Raw genomic sequence first — 24236 nt, 5'->3', positions numbered from 1 at the left:
CAACTTCCCCTCCATGGGGAGGGAGCATCCGTTCATCCTGTCAGAGCCTGAGTGTGAAGTGTGCAGGTGCTGGGCCAGGAGAGTGTCGTGACGAGTTTGATCTCAGTGATGTGTGTGTGTGTGTTTCACTGTTTTCTCAGATGTTCGCCCGGGATACTGTTACACGGCTCTGGCAAATGGGCGCTGTTCTAACCAGCTGCCTCAGTCCATAACCAAAATGCAGTGCTGCTGTGACGTGGGCCGGTGCTGGTCCCCGGGGGCTACCATTGCCCCTGAGATGTGTCCCATCAGAGCAACGGGTAAGAGCCCTTCTTCTTGTCTGCATGGCAGCGCAGCTCAAACCCCATGAGCCCAGTGGTAGCGTGCGTGATGCAGAGCTAGGGGAAATCCAGGTAAGTGAAAAAGATTCCAGAAGACAAAAGAGATGAATCCAGGGAAATTTCCCTGGATAACAAATAAGAAAAATATGGAGCTCTATGCAAATAGTACTATTTTCTGGTACCGTGTCTCACTTAGCTTGCTTATTACTGCTAGAGAGCAACTTTTGTAAGAAGTCCTGATTCCCTCTTATTCTTGGATCTCATGTAGTCCGTAAAAGCTCAGTAGAATAAAACTCAATTCTCTCAGAGCCTCTCAGGTGAATTATGCTGGATACGCATTTCCTCCTCCCCTAATTTTGGCATGTTCCTCTTCCTTGTTGTAATTCCTGTTCATTTTTTTTTCTTCACAATATCTCTTTTATCTGTCATATTCCTTTCACTTCTATTCAAAGCTTACTTTTTCTCATCTGGACGACTGCAGTAGCATCCTAACTGGTCCCCAGGAAATCCACAGCTGCCACATAATGTTTCTCAAAGCATAGCTCATCTGCAGTTCAGTTAAAAGATTATGTCTGGGGAAAATGTAGAAAAAGATATCTAGAAAAATTTTCCCAGAATGAATTTGGGCAATCCAGTGGTCCAAGTCACTCTATTTCTTGAAAATAAAATGTTACTACTTACTGTAGAATTAAGAGTCCCCCAGTCTGATCCCAGTTCATCTTTTAGTTCTTGGTGTTTGTGGTAGCTTTGTTTTCTAGTTAAATCGTACAAGCAAGCTTTCCTTGAACCCAGCCTGAGCACTTCTAAAGTCAGATGTTCTTTTTCCTGAAACTTCTCTCCAGTTCAGTTTCTTCCTCCCTACTCCCCATCCCTGCCACCCTTGCCTAATATGTACCTTCTTGCCTGTTAGGGATCCTCTCAGAATTGACCTAACCCACGCCTGTCCCAAGATAATGACAGCTGGAGATGCTGCCTTCTTTCCCAGGGCTCCAGTCTGTGTTGCTGCAGCGGCATGGATCCCACCCATCTGTTCTTCTTTGGGCCGTTGTGTGTTCATGTGCTGCTCTTTCCCTAGCTGATCAATCTCATTAGGAGGTCTCATGCATCCTTACAGTCCCCTATTCCTTAGGCTTTTGTAACACTTCCACAGTACCTAGCAAAAGCTTGCTTATGGAGACAGGCAGTTTGGAACAACTTATCAAGTGGCATCTTTCCCACCAAGTAACACATGGGGTTACATCTCCTCTTCAGTACGACTCCTAGAAAGTGTGTTAAATTAGGGAACTTTAGGAGAGAATGTCAAGGGGAGGAAGGATAAATGCAGAGTTAATGAAATACTTCAAAGTGTGTCATTCCTGTAATATGATTTCCCATTATCATGGGTTATAGACCTACTCATAGATGTTACTATAAAAGTTCTGTTTATTGCTGAGAATTCTGCATGGATTAAAGAAGCAGTAAACTCTTTCAATGTATTTTAAAACATAGCAAGTCATGTATTTTGGCTAGTCTGCTTACTGCCTATGACCTGAAATATAACCCACCTCCTTAGATTACTAGGGGGGTCATTTAGGAGGTCACTGTTTAGAAATACATGACTTCCTGCTGAGACATATGGCCTGGATATCAGGAAACTGCTATTTAAATTCACCTGGTAATTTAGGAATCAGCAGCACTGATGTGGTTCCTTCCTGTGTTCGAGGGCTTGAATAGAGGAGAAAGGACCAGAGCTGGTTTAGGTGCTAAATACTACTTTAGGATGCATAGAGCAGAAAGCCCTATTCCCGTGTGGCTTTGCGGAGTGTTGCTCTCTCCTACGTACCCCTGAAAGATGTCCAGCCTGAGAGAGGAAAGTCAGCATGCAGGTGAGTGTGCTTGACTTCCCCAATGTGCCAGCACCCTTGCAAAGAGCTCTGGGCTCTTAATTTGAGGAGAATGATGACAGAGGAAGGATTATTTTAGATTGGTCAGCTTTTCACTCTTTAAAACAAAATCAGTACTGTTTCTGAGTTAAATGGAGATAGGAAAGATGGGCATCAGCTGAGCAAAATTAGCCCCAGGTTGCTGATGCTGAATGTAAAAGGGCTCATGGGAAAGTTATTAAGCTGAAGAAAGTAAGAGTACATACAGGACCCAGTCTGATACACTTTCCTAGAGAGGTGAAGCTGAATTCAAAGGCATACTCAAAGTAATATACCTACCTAATTGCAGAAATGATAAGCTATCCAACTTCTTTTATTCAACTTCTTTTATACAAAAAGACTAAAAGAAAAAGGCTTAATTGGTGCTTGGAAGCAAAGTGAGTTATTTAATATAACTGCTATTCAATTAAATCTAACACATAGTTAATGAATTCCTTTTATGTGCAATTTGCAGGGCTAGGCTTAGACTAGGAATTAGTCATAGGTTAGATATGATCCTTGATTGCACAGTCTTAGCAATAGAAATTTGGTGGAAAGCAGATAGCCAGGAAATGATAGATATGGCACATACAGGTGATAATTCTATAAAAGGATCATTGTTATTTGACAAAAAGGATTGTAGCATCATGATTTTGGGAAGCATAAACAATATATAAATCCTTTCAAAGTACAGACAAGTACTAAAAAAATTTCTGTGGGTTGAATTTCAGATAAATAATAATTAAAATGTGGTTATAGAATTACCTGAAAACGTAAATGTAACCTGAGTTGGAAATATCAAATATGGTCAAAGAAGTTTTAGATTGGAAAGGTACATGGAAGCTAGGTATATTTAGCCACATGTAAATTGCCAGATTTTCCCATGAAGTTGAAATGTGAGTGAATTTCTGTAAGACATATTACTTGGTCTTAGAATAAACCAGATTTTAGTCCATGAGAAAAAGAAAAATATTGGCCTGATTTCTATTAATGAATGAAACTGGTATAGAAAATATTGACGGGAGAATCTCTGTGTGTCAGTGGTAACAAAATTATCAATATCTGGCAAGAGAGAAAAAAATCTAAAAATCATGTAGTTCACTTATAGAAGGGAACTATGACAAAATGTGGCTATTTGTAGGAAATGTGAAAATGGTTAGTTAAGTAAACACATTCCTGTGAACCTGGGTACTGTTTAAAAACACCTTTTTGAAGCCCCAGAAAAAAAACAATCTGTCACAAGTCTAGAAATAATTTATTCTAATAAAGACTTGGCATTGTAAAAAATAAGAATCCCCCTGTATGTGCAATTGTCGGGAAATAGTTGATTAACTCAGGTGTGCTAGTCCAGGGGCTCATTGTGCAGCATTAGCACCAGCTCCGCCAGCCCTCAGGACATCTTCTTCCCCATCACTTTGTTTTGTACAGACGGGTACTCCTCAGGGCTCTGTCTCCATCCTTCCTTCTCTTCACTTTCCACACCTTCCTTACATGAGCTCATCCATCCTCATGGCTTTACACCCCACCTATCAACTGATAACTCAAAAACTTATATCCAACCCCGACTTCTCCTCTACCTGCTATGTGCCATCTCCACTTGGATGTCTGCCATCATAAAAATCACACGTTCAAAATGGAGATTGGCTTCTACCCACCAAATCTGTCCCCAACACAGTTTTTCCCATCCAGGTAAATGGCACCAACATCTACCCATTGCCCAACCAGAAAACTGTAAGTCATTCTTAATTCCCTGTTCCCTCCACTTTGACATTTACTCCTTCACCAAGCACTACCCATTTATCTCTAAAATATGCTTCCAGTATGTCCACTTCTGTCCAGTTTCATCTCTTCATCCCTTGTCCAGCTATTGTTACCTTGCCCTTGGTCTTCTGCAACAGCCGTGCCTCCTCCAGTGCATTCTCCAGGTATCAGCAAGACTGATGGGTGAAAGCGTCCCTGTGATCACACCCCACTCTCTGCTGAGGACCCTTAGTGGCTTACCATTGCACATAAAATAAAATCCAGTCTCTTTAGTGTGCCCTTTAGAGTCCTGTGCAATCTGCAGATGGGACTGGATGGAGAAAGTGGCATTTTATTCTTCTTTGAGGTGAATTGTGATACAGGCAAAAACCTCCGAGATTTTGGGAAAGGTATGTGGTAAACACTTCGGGGAGTTTGTTTTAGGTTTTTTAGGTTTTGTATTTAGTGTTCCAGTATGATTGCCACTATAGGTATTAGGAATGGGAATAAAATCAGTTGGCATCTTTCCTTTTCTCCAATTGATCTATGTGGTTTGAACATCAGTTTTATTAAATGATTTCTCTAAACAGTAAGAGAGACTTCCATGGACCTATCACATATGCTACAGCTCAGCTGTTGTGTTCTGTTGTGTTGTGTTTTTGCAGAGGATTTCAACAAGCTGTGCTCTGTCCCTATTGTAATTCCTGAGAGACCAGGATATCCTTCCCCACCCATTGGTCCCCTTCCTCCAGTTCACCCTGTTCCTCCTGGCTTTCCTCCTGGACCTCAAATTCCAGTCCCTCGACCACCAGTGGAATATCCATATCCATCTCGGGAGCCACCAAGTAAGAATTCAAAAGTCATTGAGGTGTTTTCTTTGCATTAATCAGGTTAACTTTTTTTGTTGTTGTTTACGCTTCCTTATTTGTAAGTTTACCAATTCTTAGATTAAATGTTTGGTTTACATAGTATAATATATAACTTTCTCAATTTGCCTGTTGCACAGGGAAAAATGGGGGTTTCATATTCTCCAGAGATTAGTGTCTTTTGTTATCGATATGTCAGCCAACTGTGGGAGAGATATGAGAGAGGGTCAAATCTGGTTCACAGGATGAATTCATAGAGGAGGTAACAACATTATACTCTGAGTTGTCTGTCATGCAGTGCAGTTTTGCAAGTAGTTAAATATCAGTAATTCACTACTTCTGTTATTTCCCCAAACTGAAGGCTTGAGAACGAGGCCAAGAAAGGGGTAGGGAGAAGCTGGCAGAGGAACATACTTGGCGGAGTGCACCACAGTGCACAGGTGATCTCTGTAGGCAGGAATGGAAATACGCTTTATTGGCGCCAGACGAACTCTGCCCAAAGAGTGTCCTCCTTCCTTTATGATCCAGCATCTTGCCCATTATTACTGGACTAGGTGCTGATGAAGGACGCCCTACTTATAAATAATTTTAATGCGGTTTAATGTTACTCCTTTAGGAGTGCTGCCAGTCAACGTCACTGATTATTGCCAGTTATTTCGATATCTCTGTCAAAACGGACGCTGTATTCCAACTCCTGGGAGCTACCGGTGTGAGTGCAACAAAGGATTCCAGCTGGACCTGCGTGGGGAGTGCATTGGTACGTGATAGATTGCTAGTTGGCACCAAGAGGCTATTGGCTGGTCTCTTCCGTTTCCTAAGGCTGCTGTAACAAATTACCTCAAGCTTAGTAGCTTAAAACAACACAAGTTTACTATCTTTTAGTTCTAGGTGGGAAGTCCAACATAGGTCTCAAGAGGCTAAATCAAGGTGTCAGCAGGGCTGTTTTCCTTTGGGAGGTTTATAGAGAGCATCTGTTTCTTTGCTCTTTCCGCCTTCTAGAGGCTGTCTGTATTCCTTTGCTGAGGGCACCCTCCTCCATCTTCAAAGCCAGCTGTGCGGCATCTTCAAACCTCTAACTCTACGGTTCTCTCTTACAATCCATTCCCTCTTCCATTTTTGAGGACTTTTATTACTACACTGGACCCATCTGTGTAATCTAGGGGACTCTCCCCATGTCAAGGTCCGCTGATTAACAATCTTGATTCCCTTTTGCCATGTAGCACATTCAAGGTTCTGGAGATTAAGACATGAATATATTTGGGGCACCACTATTCTGCCTATTATGTATGACTTCTAATTTTCATTGTAAAACATTCAAGTCATTGCTGGTAAGGTCAACTTAAGTTGTCTTATCAAAAACCTGACCATTAAAAAAAAAAAGAAAAGAGTATCCCCAAATTAGGAAATTTTACACGTTATACCAGTTGAAGTGGAAAACTTGCCATCTCTCTCTAGTTAGTCATTAAAAAACAAGAAAAAAGCTTTAAGTTGTTGACAAAGCAGTAAGCTAGTAAGGAAGGAAACATAATAACAAATAATTTGTTGAATTAGATAAGAACACTCAGCGGCCATCTAATGTTTTACAAATAAATTCCTCTTAGTTCTGTCACAAATCCCAATTCTGCAATTATGACGCAGGCAGAGGTGGTTCTTGGTGTCTCCCACGATGCAGTTTCCTCTGGCAGCCCATTAGGAGAGCATCGCTCAACCCTTACAGGTCATCCGGAGCTGGCAGAGGAGCGAACACCCAGCTCAGGGCTGGGGAGGCTGGGGAGCGTGATAGCAGACCTGTACCTGCTGTAAGAAGCATGTGACTCTGGACAAGTGGGTTATCTTGCCTAAGCCTTAGCTTCCTCATCTGTACAAAAAGATTATAAACTAGTTTATCTTTAAGGATACTGATAGTTCCAAATGACTCTAAAACTAGTGGGAGTCTGTCTCTGGAGATGGGGCAGGGGTAGGGGTGTGGTAGACTATGTTGGCTGAGAATTACCCTGGAAATGACACTGGTTCATGTTTTTAGTGGAACTCAGCAAGGGATTCTTAGACCTGGTTAGGCCTGCCTTTTTAAACTGAAAAATAGAGCTTCAAGACTATCCAGAAGCCACTTCTGAAAAGTTATTCTGTTTGATTCCCTTAGGCCAGACTCAAAGAAGAGAAAATATTTATTAGCTTGGAGCATTGAGTTGCTATGTCTTCTGCATTTTTCTCTTTAAAATGACACAAGAAAATAATACACTTTAACTGCTCAACCAGTCTTCAAGCAGCTGGTGACACTCTATCATAGTGGAGAAAAAAAATTCTTCAGTTATACTGTTTGTTTCTTAAATGGGAAGTGTTGCAATATGTAGAGGAAACCAATAAAATGGTTCTAGAGTTGTAAGTTACTGGTATTCGATTTCTTACTAAGACATACTGTGCTTTGCAGATGTTGATGAATGTGAGAAAAACCCTTGTGCTGGTGGAGAGTGTATAAATAACCAGGGTTCCTACACCTGTCAGTGCCGACCTGGCTATCAGAGCACACTCACCCGGACGGAGTGCCGAGGTACGGTCCTGGTTTGGAATGGGGGACGTGGGACGTGCATGCTAAGGGGCCTGTTTGGAAGGAGTTCAATGCAGTGTATAGAAACCTTGCCAGGACAGGCTAAAACTCTCCCATTGCTTTTTAACCCCAGACATTGCCACTCTGAAGGACAGTGTCATAAAATCTGGCAAACATTCAAATTAGGGTGCCTGTGGGAATCTCTAATTTTCATTACTCTTTTTGCCTAATCATTATTGCCTCTTAATTTTAAATCTGAAAGCTAAGGAATTGGGTTGACTTTTGTTGACACAGAAACTGGGGACATTTTCAGGTGAAACTATATGCAATTAATTTCTTAATGGAAAGGGCTAAAGGGTCAGGAAGAGCCTGTAAGGCTGGCTGCCCATCACCGCGGTTGTCAGCAACAACGGGGAGCTGTTTGGAAATAGCAGCTTAGGTCCCACCTGAGACCTGCCAAGTCAGAGTCAGCCTTTAAACAAGATCCCCCAGTGATCCATATGCATTTTAAAGTTTGAGAAAGACTTGATGTTTCCTCGTGGGAAATCAGGTTTCTTTATTAATTAATTTTTAAGTTACCCAATATGCCTTTTATTAGATGACTTTGATGTACTAAGTTTCTGGGACAGAAATAATTAAGATGTACTTCCCACCTTCAGGGAACTCACATATCTGTATCTCTATTAATTTGGCACAGAATGAACTGTATCACTGATACAGGAAAGCCAGTTAAAAGCATGAAAACTCTGGTAAAATGAAAAACTAGGAAAAGTTTATCAGCCATTAATGAGTTCATTTTATTTGCCTCTTTTAGGAAAACCTCTTCAAATGAGTTGAAGACATACCAAAGTTTTTGTTTTTATCAGTGACTGGTTTCAAAATCTTTGAATGTGATTTAAACTTAGAGATTTCTTGCCACTGGTATATTTTAGTACCCTATTTATAACTGGCAATCTTAAGCAGAAACAAACTGGAACACAGCCTTTTACCCTGCTGATATTTCTGTGACTGATCTACTTACTGAATTGTAAATATGGGTAATTTGAATATTTAACTGAGTTTGGTACTTTCTTAATATTATAACTATTATTCAAAATAATTAGCATGTACAGCATACCAGTCATTTTGCAATAGTAGAAAATAAACTGAAACCAGTGTCTAGAAAACCTCACTGTTAAAATAAGCAAGTCGAAGAGACTACTGAGACCGCTCAGCTAGAGCAAGGGCCAGCCAGGGTAGACGGCTGTTGTCATCATAATTCTGAGACTTAATTTATTAGACACAGAGGGTTACCTAGAAGCCTCAAGCACTGCCTTCTTCAAGAGCTAGTTGCTGAGCTTATCCCAAACATAAGAAGTTGGTAACATGCTCATACTTTTGGGTGTGTGAAAGTTCCACAGAATAGTAAGAAAGGCTGTGTAAATAGCTGAGAAGTACGTGCTGGGCTGAACAGAAGGGACAGAAGAGACAGAACACAGGAGAGAACTTTGACAAGCTGTTAATTTATCTTGCAAGGCGGTGGGGAGACCAATAGCATTCTGAAATCAGTGAGCAGAGAAAACGCTGAACTCTTTATCCTGTTTATTTTATCCCTGGGCTTCCAAAGATTATAGAATCCGGAAGAAAAAAAAAAGTCTGCTCAAGAATATGTGGCTTTTACTAGTTTTTTGGAGTGTGGAGCAGGTCAGATTTTTGCAAGGATTAAGAAATAAATGAGAGAGAAAAAGATCGTGGGTTCTTGGCACCAAGATCAGACAGAAGAAAAGTCCAGACTGCCTCAGCTAGTCCAATGACTCGTGTGGAAACCACTGCTGGATCTGCCCAGAAAGAAAGTGCGTCTGAGGGTCAACCACAAGACACCATGCAGACGCTAGGGAGACAGTCAAAATAACAGAGATGCCATGAGTGTACATTCTTGTCAGCCAAAGGATGTTTAGGGTGCTTATGCTCAAGAGCATGTGGCCTAAACTGTGCAGAGATAGATCTGCTCCCACCCAGCTCTGCACAATTCCCTCGTCTCTGTCTTCTGGGGAATAGGTCCTGGCAAAGATTGTATGCCATGTAGACAAGGCAGTTTGTGTTCATCCTCTTTGATGTCCATCCAGGTTATCTAGCCTAGAAGTGAGGGGAACAGATAATCCAGAGTGCCATGGTGTCCAGTTTGGGTTAATTATTAATCTTTGAATGATAGATCAGATATAGATTATTCAAGTTACTGCCATTTTTAACACTTCTGTATTGAGTTCTTTTGTTTACTTTGGCATAATATTTAACACAAGAGAAAAAAAGGGGAAATGCCCCCACAGTACCAATATTTTATTTGGTAGATAGAATACTCATAAAATTATAAGAGGCTAAGAACATAAAACTGTACTTGGACCAGAACTCCCATAGGAAAGGTAAACATTTCAGAGGCATGTGATTGACAATATCAAATGGAATTAAGTTATTTTTTAATTGCTTTCCTGTTTTATTGTTCTGATACAGCTATTGGATCTGCCTTTCTGATCATGTGTTGAAAGACACAAGCCAAAGTTAAATATAAATAATGATATATACTGGCATATTAAATTAGCCAGGAAGATGGTGAAAAAAATCTATTTTGTTGAAAGAATTAGGATTTAAGTCTTATTAGAAATAAGAGTTAAATTGAATGCTACTGTATTGGCCTTTTTTTCCTGCCATGTCTTTCAAACTCTAATTAATCATCCTAAATCTCATATTATTTGAAACCAAGTATGTATGGAAGACTATTATTTAGTAATTAAAACTCAAGACTAAGAAGATGAGTTCAGAGATGGAGGGAGGCAGAAATAAAATAATTTAAAATCCCTCAAGTAAAGTTATTTCTTTTATTTTAACTTTGATTTTAGACATTGATGAATGTTTGCAGAATGGCCGTATCTGCAACAATGGGCGTTGTATCAACACAGACGGCAGTTTCCACTGCGTGTGTAACGCGGGCTTTCATGTTACACGAGATGGGAGGAACTGTGAAGGTAATAGTAGTATGATAATAATAACAGTATAATAATATTATTTGTCTTCTTCCATTGTAGTTTTGCTATCAAAAGTCTCTAACTAGACCAGCCAAACATGGAGCAAAAGATCGAAGTATCAAATATATTTCACATATTGTTACCTGAGAGGCAAGTGTAATTTTCAACAAAGTGCAGGTCTTTAATTCACATTTCTGTGAGTCCAATAGCATTTCAGATACATGAGGAGAGTTTGCCATTTAAAGATCCCTGGTGGTGATGAAACTTTTGTGGCATAAGTCATTACTTCTTAATTTTATACAGTCAGGATTTGTAGATATTTTTTAAAAAATAGGACATACCTAATCCCACATATTCTTAAGCCTTTTTATTATTTTTAATTACATTAATTTTAATTATTTTTGGCACCAAAATTAAAAATTAATTTTTAAAATATAGACATGCAATATTATATTAGTTTTAGGTGTACAACATAGTGACTCAACATTGATATATATTATGAAATGCTCACCACAATAAGTCTTTTTATCATCTGTCACCATACAAAATTATTACAACATTATTGACTATATTCTCTATGCTGTACTTTATATCCCATGACATAATTATTTTATAACTGAAAGTTTGTACCTCTTTATCCCCTTTACTTATTTCACCTATCCTCCCACCCACTCTGGCAATCACCAGTTTGTTCTCTGTATTTATGAGTCTGTTTCTGTTTTGTTTGTTGATTTGTTTTGATTTTTAGATCCCACGTGTAAGTGAAATCATACAATGTTTGTCTGTCTTTGTCTGACTTACTTCACTTAGCATAATGCCCTCTAGATCCATCTCTATTGTCACAAATGTCAAGATTTCCTTCCTTTTGGGGAGTAATATTCCATTGTATATATATATACATATATATGTATATGTATGTATATGTACCACATCCTCTTTATCCATACACCCATTGATGGATAGTTAGGTTGCTTCCATATCTTGGCTGTTGTAAATGATGCTGCAATGAACATGGGGGTGTTGGACCTGACACCGCCCCCTCCCATAGGCACCACTTTGGAGGGGGTACCAGTTCCAGCTGAGGCCACCCACTGGGTGTGGCAGGGCAGGAGACACTTTGGTGGGGTGGGGGATTGCTGGTCCTGACTGAGGCTACCTTCCAGGTATGGCAGGGTGTAGGTCACTTCGGAGGAGTACCTGCCAGGGCAGGTGGGTTGGGTTACATGGGTCTGCAGGTGAACGCCAGGATGAGGCAAGCAGTGCTAGTAAGTTGAGTGGAGAGTGTCAGAACTGGTGCCCATCTGTGTGGGGCGAGTGAGGTAGAAGGAGGCCAAGAAAAATGGCACCTGCCAGCACTTCCATTCCTGGATAAAGTTCCTACAAATCTCTGCCTCTCAGTTACAGGCCCTGAAATGAATCAAATGCCCTTCACAGATGTCCTAGGCGCTTCCCATGGTGCTGCCCTGTGGGGGGTCTCAGAGTGAGTGAGTTTGTGCTTAGGCCTTTAAAGAGTAGAGTCTCAGTATCCTAGAGCCCTCTGGCTCTTCCGGAGTTAAGCCCATCTGATTCTCTAAACCAGACGTTATGGGGGGCTCACCCTTCCCCAGGGTGGGGGTGTCTGATGCAGGACTTGAGCCCCTCACTCCTCAGTGAGGACTCCCCACCTGTGACATCCCTTCCATTTGTGGGTCACTTCACCAGGGGTGGGGCTCCGACAAGACCATGTCTCTGCCCCTCTTGCCTATCTCATGATAGCTTTTTCTTTACATATTTAGCTATGAAAGAGCTGTTCTGCTCGTCTTCAGGTCATGCAGAGAGAATTGCTCCCTATGTAGTTGTAGGCTTCCTGTGGCCACGAGAGGCGAGCTCAGGGACTCTTCACCACCATGCCCATCAGGGTCCTCTTTTGTATTTATAATCCTTTTTTAAAAAAGTGTCTGTCTAGTGATAAAAGACTACTGAGCATCTGAAAATGTAAAATTTGAAAGAAACTTTCAGATTGACTACTGAGAGCCAGCCATAATTTTATATTGCCTGTTGAATTAATCACCTTGTTTTGAATTGGGCTGTTTCAAACAATTTGTCCTTTACTTCTGCCATTTTTTCCTGAATTAAAAATATGACAGTTATTGATGAGTTTCCACTTCATGGACCTTTAGCAAAAAATGAAGAATGCTTCTTATCGTCTTTCCCAACATCTTTGGGAAAGATCCCAAGAATCTATTCATACATTAAAAGAATTTCAAAATTGTTCTTAGAAACATTGTTGGCAGAATATTATCTCAGTGATTCAATTCAAAGACTTAATGCCAAAATTCTCAGTTTGGATAGAATCCTGTTTTAAAAAAATCATAAATTACATTGGCCTGACTAAATCCTGGAAGTGAAAACATACCATGTCTGGAAGAGCAAGTGCCTCTCAAGACAGCTGTAATACTAAATAAAATAACACACTGATGAATTTAAAGAAATATCCACACAACCAAGGAACCCTAAAGGTTAGCTGGCACTACTGTATTCTATATGCATTTTTAAAATATTTAAAATTGCTTCTATTTAAAATTTAAAATTAAAAAGTGCTTCAGACCGCAAGCTGTCCTTCGGTTTCTATTTTTCTAAAGAATCAGGAAGTAGTCTAATTCCATCATTCTTAGTTTTTATTTTCAGTATATTAGAACTATATGGATCTGTGAGGTAAATATAACCACCAGGCAATTAACACACTTTTCAGTATTTGCAAAATCCTTTTCTTAAAAAAGAGTCCTAGTAGCTTCTATCAAGTCAAATTTCATATGTGTGTGTGTGTGTGTGTGTGTGTGTGTGTATATATATATATATCTTAGAGAAGAATTTCATACATATATGTATACATGTTTACATATAGTACACATGTACATACATGTCACAAAGTAAATTTAGCCCTGTAGTTTGCATGAACATATCAGAAATTGAGAACTTGAGATCAATATTTCATATGTATTTCGTATAATCCCTCTTCTCTTTGTATGCTACTATTTGAATGAACATTTACCTTAAACTATAATAACAAAAAAGAAAGAAATGAGAAGAAACAGAACTATATTCATCCAAGTTGGCTTCCTTTGTTAGCTTACTCTTCTGGTCATAAGAAAATGTATCTTTTGTATTTTTCAGATATGGATGAATGCAGCATAAGGAACATGTGTCTTAATGGAATGTGTATCAATGAAGATGGCAGTTTTAAATGTATTTGCAAACCTGGATTTCAGCTGGCATCAGATGGGCGTTATTGCAAAGGTTTGTGCTATAAAACTCTAATTCATATTCTTTACCTACTTTTTCTCCTCAGAATTGATTAGAAGTACTACTTTTCCTTAATGATTCTCCCTATTTAAAGTACCCCTCATTCTGGTTTAGCAAACCTGGCAAGAACTCCTTAAGTCCAGCCATCCATAGAGCTATGGTTTATGCCCACAAAGCTGGTCTTATTTCAGAAAGAGTGTTTGGGCTCTTCTCAAAGGAGCCTGAAAGGCTACATTGCAAATGAATGAGAAGCTGAACTACCAGTTAGTCTACCAACAGTTGTGAGCATCTTTTTAAGTAAGCTGAGTTCTGTCTCTTCCTTGCAGTTGGGTAATAACGGAAGTTAGGCTTCTTGATGGCTGTCATTTACTGCCTCTGACATTTTCACCTGGACAAAAGACTGCAGACTCTTATTGCAGTGATCTCTTCATAATTTCCTTCAGAAACAGAAAATTTTTCATGGACAATTTATTTAGGCTTTATCAAGTCACATAGCAAAAAGGGAAACAGATTTAAGCAGAAGAAATAAATGAACCAAGAGCCATTGTTTAGCTTGGTAGCTTCTGGAATAATAATCTCATTGATTCAAGTTTTGAGGAAAAAATGGGGATTTTTATTTGTGCTGTTGAAGATGGGGGTCTTAACAAGAATCAACAGAGATAAATGTGTGCTTAGTGTCTCTTGTCTTATTTAGTGTCCAGGATTAATGGTCATTGCACTTGGGCCAAAGATCTGAGTTGAATCCAGTCTGGAAACTCATACTCCAGACAGGTCCAGGAAATCTAAAATGCTGTATTCAAAGCTTCCCACTTACAGTTTCAAGCGCAGAAGAGTAGAGCTTCAATCTATTCAAAATCGAGAAGGTGGGATAAAGCCCTGTGGTACTCCTTCTCTGGGTTCCCTTGGTCAATAGCTTCAGTAAAGGTGTTACGGAAGAAAGCCTGGTATTGAGTCTTTGGCAAGATGTGCATTTTTCTCTAGGCTTAAAAGAACTTCTAGCTTTTGGTTGTTTACCTACATTTTCTATGACCTTCACATCAGTGGCTCTTAATATTGTGCAAATCTGTCTTCATAGCAAGAGAAAACATGTAGTTTTTCAAATTTGAAGTAGGAAATTGGTTTCTGTATTTCTGAGCCCTACGCTGGGAAGAACTTACAATTGGAAAGGCATGATTAACACGTGGAAATAGTCCACAATGTAAGATGGCATACAACAAAGTGCCAGATCGTGTAGATGATGTGTTGTTCAAGTGAAAAAGAAAGGGGAAGGGAATGACCGCTGAAATATTTGTAATTAGGCTTCCAAACAAAATAGCAGAAGGAACTGTGAAAGCGCCTTTGTGAGCAGACGTTTTGTGAGAACACATACTCCTCTTACCTATCCACAGAGCACAGCAGGATTCACTTTCAGTGCCTATAGGCGGCTCGTGACCCAGGCCACAGGCTCTCAGCCGAAGTATGGCCCATAGATAATGCTGCTGTAACTATTTCAGAAGATGTTATGACCTCACAGATGAAACCAGGTTTTGCAGGCATTTGCAACCAGTGAAGTAGTATCTTATCAATAAATGGATTGTTTCATTCCTTTGAAAGTGCCTGATGATTCAAAAGGCATGCTCTGACTTTTGGCTTAAGAATCAGAGCCACAGAGAGAGAGAGAGAGAGAAAGAGGGAGGGAGAATGTTCTATATTCTTATGTATGTCTTCTTTTTTCTAATATATAGAGAACATTGAATACACATACTGTTGTAAGAATAAAGGAGGAAAGAAAAAAAAGAAATCCTTTGTGTACCGAATTTATTCTTTTCCATAAGTTTTCTCTTGACATCATGGAATAAGATTTTCTCTTAGTGCTGAGCCCTTAGTTCAGAGCCCATGAAGCTATGAGTGTTAAAGTGAATAAACAATGCTAATTTAATCACCACAGTTAACTCGTTCACGAACAGCATGGCCTCCCTCGATCACTCTCAAAAAGTTGAGTCCTTTCACATTGAGCAATGCCCTCTGGATCTATGTGACATTTCTGTTCCCATTTAAAAGTCGTCGTGTTTTTCAGGCTATAGTCACCAGTGTTTTACTGTAGATATCAAGTTGAACCAAAAGGTGACCTGAGTAACTGAACCAGTTTGAGTTCATGTATTTAAATGTAACTGCTGTTTTAAAATACAAACACGGAATCTTGGACCATCTGAATATATTTTGTGCCAATAACACAAGCTAAGTAAAACACAGAGGTGTTTCAGTGTCAGTTTGCCATTTTTAGGTCAGAAGAAAGGAAATAGTCACATACACTAGTTGTATATTATAAAAGGAGTTGCTGTAGAATGACCTGCTTCTAACTGTTCAGAGTTTTCCAAAATACAATTTTGGTACCATTTCTACTTCCGTAATATGAAGGGGGAAAATTTTCTGCTGTTATTAGTATATACCCAGTAAAGTCTTTCACCAGACCTCCCTAAGTATACACATATGATACTAGAAAATATTTGTAATACTTAAGGAAGATTTTTCTTTGCTGGGTTCCAATTGCTTGCAGTGCTGTTTTTGGCCAGCAATGGTCATCAAAATCATCTATGTTCAATTTCTGTTCCCTTTCTGTGGTGTTCCATCAAGGCTTTTAGTTCTATGTCTCTTAAAGCCATCCTGATTATCCCAGAGGCGTAAGTCACTGAAATGGACATGGACTGACTGGGTGTTAAAAGCCAAAAAGCAAAGTGTCCTGCCTGGGTCAAAGATGCAGTTTATTATCTAGCTAGATTTCTGACCATCCTGGCAGAACTGCCACGTGGAACGTTACCCAAGACCCTTTGTCTTTTACCTATCACTTTCCTCCTCCCAGTTGTTTTGCCTTTGTGATTCTTGTTTTGGGTAAAAAAAAAAAAATCTCAGGAGAATAGTATTGAAATGGCTTTCCATGGAAAATAAATAAGCTCTCAATTTACCTCTAAATTTTTGTTACTGTTCTCTCAAAGGAAATTAAATGCATCTCATCGAGCTTTATTTTGTCGATGTTGCATATTGCTTTCCATCTTCCCCACTTTCAAGTGTTGTTAACATAATTGTTAACATGTTATGGTTTTAGATAAAAGTCACTTCATTTTTAATGAGTGCTTTTCCCCACCACAGATATTAATGAGTGTGAAACACCTGGGATCTGCATGAATGGGCGCTGCGTCAACACCGATGGCTCCTACAGATGTGAATGCTTTCCTGGACTGGCTGTGGGTCTGGATGGACGCGTGTGTGTTGGTAAGATAAAGCCATGACTAGACAGACATCCATCCTCTGACATCAATAAAACCCACGGTAACAAATGCTATTGTAACACATATGACATAATTAAATTTTCAGAGCAACAAACTAACAAGATCAAGAAACTGATATGGATAATCAAGAAACTTATATGAGAATAGTTTTATGTGGCTTTATAAGAAGTTTGAGATTTGTCCAAGTTATTTTTAAGAAAGGTAGTCAGTTAAGTAAACTCTTTGAACTGGGAGAACATTGGGCATGGCTGGAAACCCCCTCTCTGATGATAAAGATGACACCACTTAGTGGACCAACATCTGGATTTATATAATGAATCTTTTATGGATTAAACGTCCTCATTTTTCAAAGTACATCTAATTCAGATGTTTAATAATTTCATGTGTATTTTGAGGTAGGCCACATTTCTAATAAATATTTATTGTGGAGTGAGATTCAACTGTCATCCATCATTCATTCAACTTTTATCCAGTGCCTTCTCTGTATAGGTCTGGAGAAGACAAAAATCAATGAGATATAATCCTAGCACTTCAGGCCTCACAGCTGGGCACACCATGAGAGTCCCTAGAACACTGAAAGCTGGCTGTTAGAAGCTGAATGTGGTTTGTTTTTGTTTTGGTTTTGTTTTTTCTGCTGAGACCTAATACCAGAGGCATTCTCTGTGAGTTAGAACAGGGATGATGGCTAAATAAAGCCAGCTCCCACTTTGACATAGGGGTTCTCATTTGTTTGAAGTGATAGTGTGATGACAGATGCTTCTTATTTAGATACACACATGCGGAGCACATGCTATGGTGGATACAAGAGAGGCCAGTGTGTCAAACCCTTGTTTGGTGCTGTTACAAAATCTGAATGCTGTTGTGCCAACACTGAGTATGCATTTGGGGAACCTTGCCAGCCATGTCCTGCACAGAATTCAGGTACGTGGTGTCATGGGGATACCCTCATTCTGTCAGCCTTCTGCCACCAAGTGCAGTCTTTACATTTATGGAAGTCACATGGAAAGATTATATTATGCTCTTCAGGTTCATTATGTATCTTCCTGGGGTCTTGGCAGGGTTACTCAGGATCTGATCACACATTACTTTCCAGCCCTAACAATCGTTTGAAATACGCAGCTCATTTGAGCCTCCCATCTGAATTCTTCTACCTCAACCATATTCATGCTCTCTGCAGTGCATGCAGCTTGTCTTGTTTTCTGAAGTAGTCTCATAATGTTTGCATTTTGCAGGAACTATTATAAAAGCAGAATTTTACAGAGTGTAAAAGGAAATAATTTTCACATTACCTGAATACATCCAACTTTTTTCCAAAAGGCCATTTGTGAATTTTTTTCAAATGCCTCATGTTGATTTAGGTGTGCTTTTCCTAAATGATTTTATTCAACCCTGGGGAAAAAGTATTTTTCCCAGTTTGAAGTGACATGGCATAGTGAGAAGAAAATTGGTTGGTGAGTCAGAATTCTCCCCAACCACAGGCAGACAGATTACTTAATTGGAGCTTTAGTTTTTAGTGGACCTTTGTTTATTTAGGAATTTTTCTCACCTATTTTCAGAAGGATTTGGGATGGCTTACCTTAGTAAACATAGAATGATACGACCACGGGATCCTTAGTTTTCTCATCTACAAAATGAATTACTTTAGGTAATCCAGAAGATACTCTCCAACTGTAAATTATTTCTATGTATTAAGGCAAAAATAGATTATTGAAGTTAAAGCAACAGAGCGTCAAAATTTGAACTTAATTTTCAGGTAGCTTGGCAAGTTGACTTCTAATGTCCTAAAATAGAGTTAGGGGTAATATTGAAAATATGTAACTCTAATAACTGGTTTTATATCTAAGGTTCAGTTAGTTCATTTCTGACCTAGATATAGTCCATTAAAGATTAACTCACAGTTTTTAAACATTTGCCATTTCAAATATGGAAATTAGAGAAAGAGAAATTTAAATGGGAAACTTTAAAAGAAGTGGGGATTATTTTAATGGCCAATTATAAAGAAAGTTTTATTCTGATTGATTACTTCACCAAGTGAATAATATGTATATTATCATTTTATATATGATAACCAATTAGTTAAATGTTTATTATAGTACCTCAATTATATAGTGTACAAATATAATTCTATCCAACAAATATATTTCAATGCAGTTTTATGTTTGTATATTGTTAATATCATCCTTTTACTCTAACTTTTCAAAGTATTTTTCTTATATGCATGGAATTTACAAGATAGGTGATTCATGAAAACCAGTACACAAGAGTATAGTTAATTTGTTCACATCTTGAATGAGTGGAAGAACCAAAACTTAAACTCCTGGACATAGACTTCTTTGTTTTTTACATTTTTCTCTGGACTAATCACATCTCCAAAGGATTCTTCTGGTACATAGGAAAGTGAAGTTGCCTTATAAAAAGATGACCAAAAGAGACCACATTTTTGTAAGCAATAAAGCTGAAAGAGGGTTAAATTTGAGGCTCAGTTCCACTATCTTCTGTTTTATATTTTAATGAGTTTGCCCAGAAGAGGTCCACGGGCAGAAGTGGCTTCATACTATCCGGTTTCTCCATATCTTTATATGAGGTGGCATTATTATGAAAATGCCAAATTGTGAAGGCTCTCACTGTAGAATATCCCTCATTTCAGGAGAGGGAGGAGAGATTTTTAAAGGTACTGAAGAGATCCAAAAGGAGTTTCTTTTTTCAGTTTAATGAGAAACTCCAACCACACAACATCTAAAGCTTCTCTGTGCTATGGAAGTCAAGTGAGACATATATGGAGATACTTCTCACCGGCCATTAAGCGTATACTCCTTATAGAAATCAGTCAGCTAAACCCACACAAGTGTGATTATTAGGAGTTGTCTCATCTCTCCCCATAACTTTGTCTCCATGGCACAACATTGTGTTAGCTCAGCAACAACCACAATTAAGTGCTTGAGCTGTGTCAGTCGTGCTGCCCTTACTTATCCTCTCATCAGATCCATAGAGCTACGTCTATGTGAGTTGTGGATCATTATCTCCAATTTATAGAAGAAGGAACTAACAGAGGGAAAGTCTTGCTCCCAAGAACCCCAGCAACAGGCATTGTCATCAGCATTTAAAACCATGCTGCTTTCCTGTGTGGTGACCTCCAATGAGTTCTACACAAGGATATAAAGGGCATATAAAAGTGTAGGCAAAGGGTCTGTTTGTGTTTATACAGAGGATCAAAGCCTAATTTGGCTACCCCGAAAATGAACTAAGATACGATATGAAAAAGAACTTCCAACATCAGCACTCTCGGGAAGACTCATGCCAGAAGATGATCAGCAAAGAAAACCCCAACAAAGATCCACACACTGCCACAGGTGTAGATGCACTCATCCCACCAGTTCCTGGACTTGCCATGGGAATGAGGAAGGAGATATCTAAGCTGGCCTGTGCATACAGTTAAACAACAAATTTGACTGGATCTATACTGTTGGAACTCAACCAAGAATTAGGAGAAATGCAAATTGTAGCACTCCAAAATCTTACAACCACAGACTATTTACTGTTAAAAGAACATATGGGATGTGAACAGTCCCCAGGAATGGGTTGTTTTAATTTATCTGAATTCTCTCAGACTGTTCAAGTTCAGTTGGACAATATCCACCATATCATAGATAAGTTTTCACAAATGCCTAAGGTGCCTAACTGGTTTTCTTGGTTTCACTGGAGATGACTGGTGATTACAGGTATGCTTTGGTTACATAACTGTACTCCTATTATGTTAATGTGTGTGCACAATTTAATTAGTAGTTTAAAACCTATCCATGCTGAAGTTACTCTACAAGAAGATATGTCAAAGAAATAATCAATCTTCCCAGGTTTTCTTCCGCCTGCTACTTCTATAGCTTTTCTTCTTCCTACCTAATTACAACCCTTAAATAGAATTCGTGCCACATATCGAATTTACCGAGTATCATAATTCTTCCAAGTGGTAAAGACACCTCAAGACAAATGCTGGGCATAGAAGCCACAGGGCATAAATATGCAAAGAAGTAAAAAGCTAACCTTTTCAAACAATAAGGCTTCTCTCTCACTTACCAACTTAACATTTCCCTGCATGACCCCGGAAGATGACTGGTTAGCCAGAGATGGGTAAGATTCCTCAAGGGAGGAACAACCTAAGACAGGCACAGTCGCAGGGGTGCCATCAGGTGAGAAAATGGGGATCAACAGAGGTGAGGCTTAGAACCTCACCCCCCCTGTTCTGAGAGAAATCTTCTGCATCCGTGGATGTTTTATTGCCCTTGTCTAGCTTGGATTAACACATCGTCTACAGGCACACACCTGATCATCTATATTTGCTCTCTTACAACACTAAACTATGTTTTCTACCTTTATCTCTTATCTACCTACCACTTCAGCATTTTATTAAAAATAATAATAATAAAGAGAGAAATGTGGTATCCACATATAAATCAAGTATAAAAATCAAATGAATATTCATATTTGAACTGATTGTTTATAGTTCATAATGCATGAACAAAACTGAAAGCTTCTGTGATGGCTGCCCTTGTAATGTTCACCATGTAACTTATTCACTATGTAAAAAAAAAAAACAACAAAAAAAACCCATGCTGCTATGAATTCACTACAAAGAATATTCTAGTACCAGATGGAAAAGGACAATGACAATAGTTTGCTTCCATTTAGGCCAAGCATCAGCTAACTTAGCGCTAACTGTAAAACCGCTTTTTACAAAACTGCCATGATTTTGGTTTTCCTGTTTTATTACCTGCAGTATTTCATGAGCGTTTCAATTAATTGCTGATGTGAGAGAATATAAAGCAGATATACGTCTTTTTGCTCCCAGTCCCTGGCTGTCAAACACACAATGACACCCACCTTCCCATTTGTTCTTTTTCTTTTTTGGTTCCTTTAAGATGATTTCAAAATTAAGGGATTTCACCACTCTCCTGAAACTTACCTTTTCTGAAAGGAAGAGGCTATGAAGGATTCGATCTTCATTTTTTAATCTGTATAACTCATTTGCATCTGCTGTCATCAGGGATAAAATTTTCTAGAATGCAGAAGTTTAAGAACTATTTGCTTCAGTCGGAAGCCTCTGTAGGGAGGTGCAGCTGGCCTCTGTAAAGAGGCCCATCCCTAATATCCTGTTCTCCCTCCCTTAAGCACAAATGAGTTGCATTTGACCCTAAGACTTTGGTTGCCAGAAACCATGGGCAACTAAGGGGCACGTTTGTGTCTTTTCCTTGGATGAAGTATGATTCCAGTTAGTTCTCCATCTTCATCATTCACTCTTATGTTCATCTAAATAGTGTTGGAATTTATGTAAAATGGATTAATTTTAAGAAATAGAAATTTGATTCCATTACAAATTTGGGAACATATTCTATATTTTCCATTTCTTCAATAGGACCTCACAGTTTTAACATTATGCAATACTTGCCCTATTGATTGATCTTTTAGAGGGAATCTAGTATCTTGATCAATATTAACTTTAAAAATACACTTAAATGCAAGAATAGATATCTTGTGTTGTTCTTGTGAGTGGAGGCTAGAGAATTTGCAGAGAAAAATGAGAAAATGTTAAGAACTTGATTGTACTGAAAAAAAAAAAACAGCTTACACTGAAAAACAAAACTATTCCCAAGAACATGGGAGAAAGTTTCATTAACCGTTAAGAAACCACATTTTAACAGGCGCATTTCACTTTAAGTGTAAAGTGTTCCCTGGTGAACAAAATCAAATAATAGGAAAAACACCTTTTCCAAAAGTGCTTTGCACAAGGAATTGTTATAAGTTGCTTATACCCTTAAAAGTCATTTTCCATGGTGATGCAGAATCTTTAAAATGTGAGCCTGGTGACTCCCCCGGGAGAGGCCTCCTTTTCCGTTACCACTTTATTTCAGTTTCACTCACTTAGGAGGAAATGATGTGTGCAAAGCCAAGGGCAGGATTGACCTGTTCTGCAAACAAGGGAATCATTTACTATCTGTTAATTTATTGCAGCGGAATATCAGGCACTCTGCAGCAGTGGGCCAGGAATGACGTCAGCAGGCAGTGGTAAGGACTTGTTTTGACATTTACTACCTTAAGCATGTGCAGAGGCAGTACCAGGCCTTCCTGTGGGTTTCCAGTTGGTCCCTTTACACCAATCCAGTCCGACCCCTTCTCTGGCCATTCCCGTGTGAGGTCCCTAGGGTACATAGAAGCCCTTGAGAGCAGACCGCCTGCTGCAGAGCGGGTCCTGGCATTGCCGGGTGTGAGTTGGGGCTCGGCGCTGAAGGGTTGAGTGTTGTCCTGGATGACCGAGGGAGGCCTGTGGATGAGGTAAAGTGTCTGTGGTTGCTTGTTCATGACAAGGGGCAGCCTGGCCCTCCTTCAGATGTTCCACTGTCAAGTGCAGTTCAGGGTTACAGGCTCAACTGAACTGTTATCAGTCCCCATTTTGAACGATTTCTTAACTGTCACCTGCTCAGTCATTATAAGATGGCAATAGGGAACCATCTTTTAAGCAGAGACAATTAACCAAGCTAAAAGGGAATGAAATATGTAAGTGGAGGAGTTAGAACTAGAGAAATATTGGTGGCATAGAAGGAATTAAAGTTGCAAGGTAGAACTGGAACAAGTGTAAAACTACGTGACAAGGAAGAGGAAGGAATTATTTTATGAATGTAAAATTCAGTGATTTGATTCAGGAGAGTTCTGAAAAAATGTGGACTGGCTGAGTTGACTGTCAGTTTATTCTCTTGATTGATTTCATTAGCAGATAAAGATGGGGAGGAGATATTTGGAGGAGAACAGAAAAGTAAGGGCATTTATAATAAATAGGAGTTAGTGGGGAGTAAATAAGTTGTGATAGGGACAGGGAGAGAAGCAAAAAAAATCAACCCTGATTTATGAGAGTCAGGCACCAAGATTTGAGACTAGCCATCCCCCCACTGTCATTCTGGCTCACCACTGACCGTGGAAGCGCTCCTCTGTCTGCGAGCACTTAGAAGAGGAAGGACGCAGCCTTACCCGGGCAGAGGAGCAGAAGCATTTCCAGGGCAGGTGGTGTTTGAGTGGGCTGTGGACCAATGAACAGGTCTGCCCCTGACATTCCTGACACAGGGTGAGGAGGGCATTATATGTCCATGGAGAAGTGAGAAATGGAAAGTAAATAAACAGAATTCATATTTTGAATTAATCTTGAGGATATTATTGAACGTACTGAAGTTTGAGAATGAGAATGACCCTGTTTTTAGACTGTCTGGTGGCAGTGTAGGAAGTAGATTGAAGAGGGATGGCCAGGGGGCAGGGAGACCAGTTGGAGGGACTTGG

The 24236-nt window shown here is 39.3% G+C and overlaps 1 protein-coding gene across 3 annotated transcripts in view; it reads left to right on the top strand.

The window, feature by feature from the left end:
• The window catches only part of FBN1 (fibrillin 1), a 249651-nt gene that overhangs the window by 141460 nt on the left and 83955 nt on the right, over nucleotides 1–24236 (top strand). For all 3 annotated transcript variants that reach the window (XM_036924512.2, XM_036924514.2, XM_057488789.1), the window contains exons 10-18: nucleotides 141–299; nucleotides 4627–4806; nucleotides 5444–5584; nucleotides 7256–7375; nucleotides 10246–10371; nucleotides 13525–13647; nucleotides 16780–16902; nucleotides 17688–17840; nucleotides 22923–22976. In XM_036924512.2, coding sequence (XP_036780407.2) covers nucleotides 141–299; nucleotides 4627–4806; nucleotides 5444–5584; nucleotides 7256–7375; nucleotides 10246–10371; nucleotides 13525–13647; nucleotides 16780–16902; nucleotides 17688–17840; nucleotides 22923–22976 — 1179 coding nt within the window. The remainder of the gene's footprint in view (nucleotides 1–140; nucleotides 300–4626; nucleotides 4807–5443; nucleotides 5585–7255; nucleotides 7376–10245; nucleotides 10372–13524; nucleotides 13648–16779; nucleotides 16903–17687; nucleotides 17841–22922; nucleotides 22977–24236) is intronic.

Source organism: Manis pentadactyla, chromosome 11, assembly GCF_030020395.1.
Source record: "Manis pentadactyla isolate mManPen7 chromosome 11, mManPen7.hap1, whole genome shotgun sequence".
Taxonomy (NCBI): Eukaryota; Metazoa; Chordata; class Mammalia; order Pholidota; family Manidae; genus Manis; species Manis pentadactyla.
Note: the sequence above shows the minus strand (reverse complement) of the source record. Positions and strands in the feature narration are given on the sequence as shown.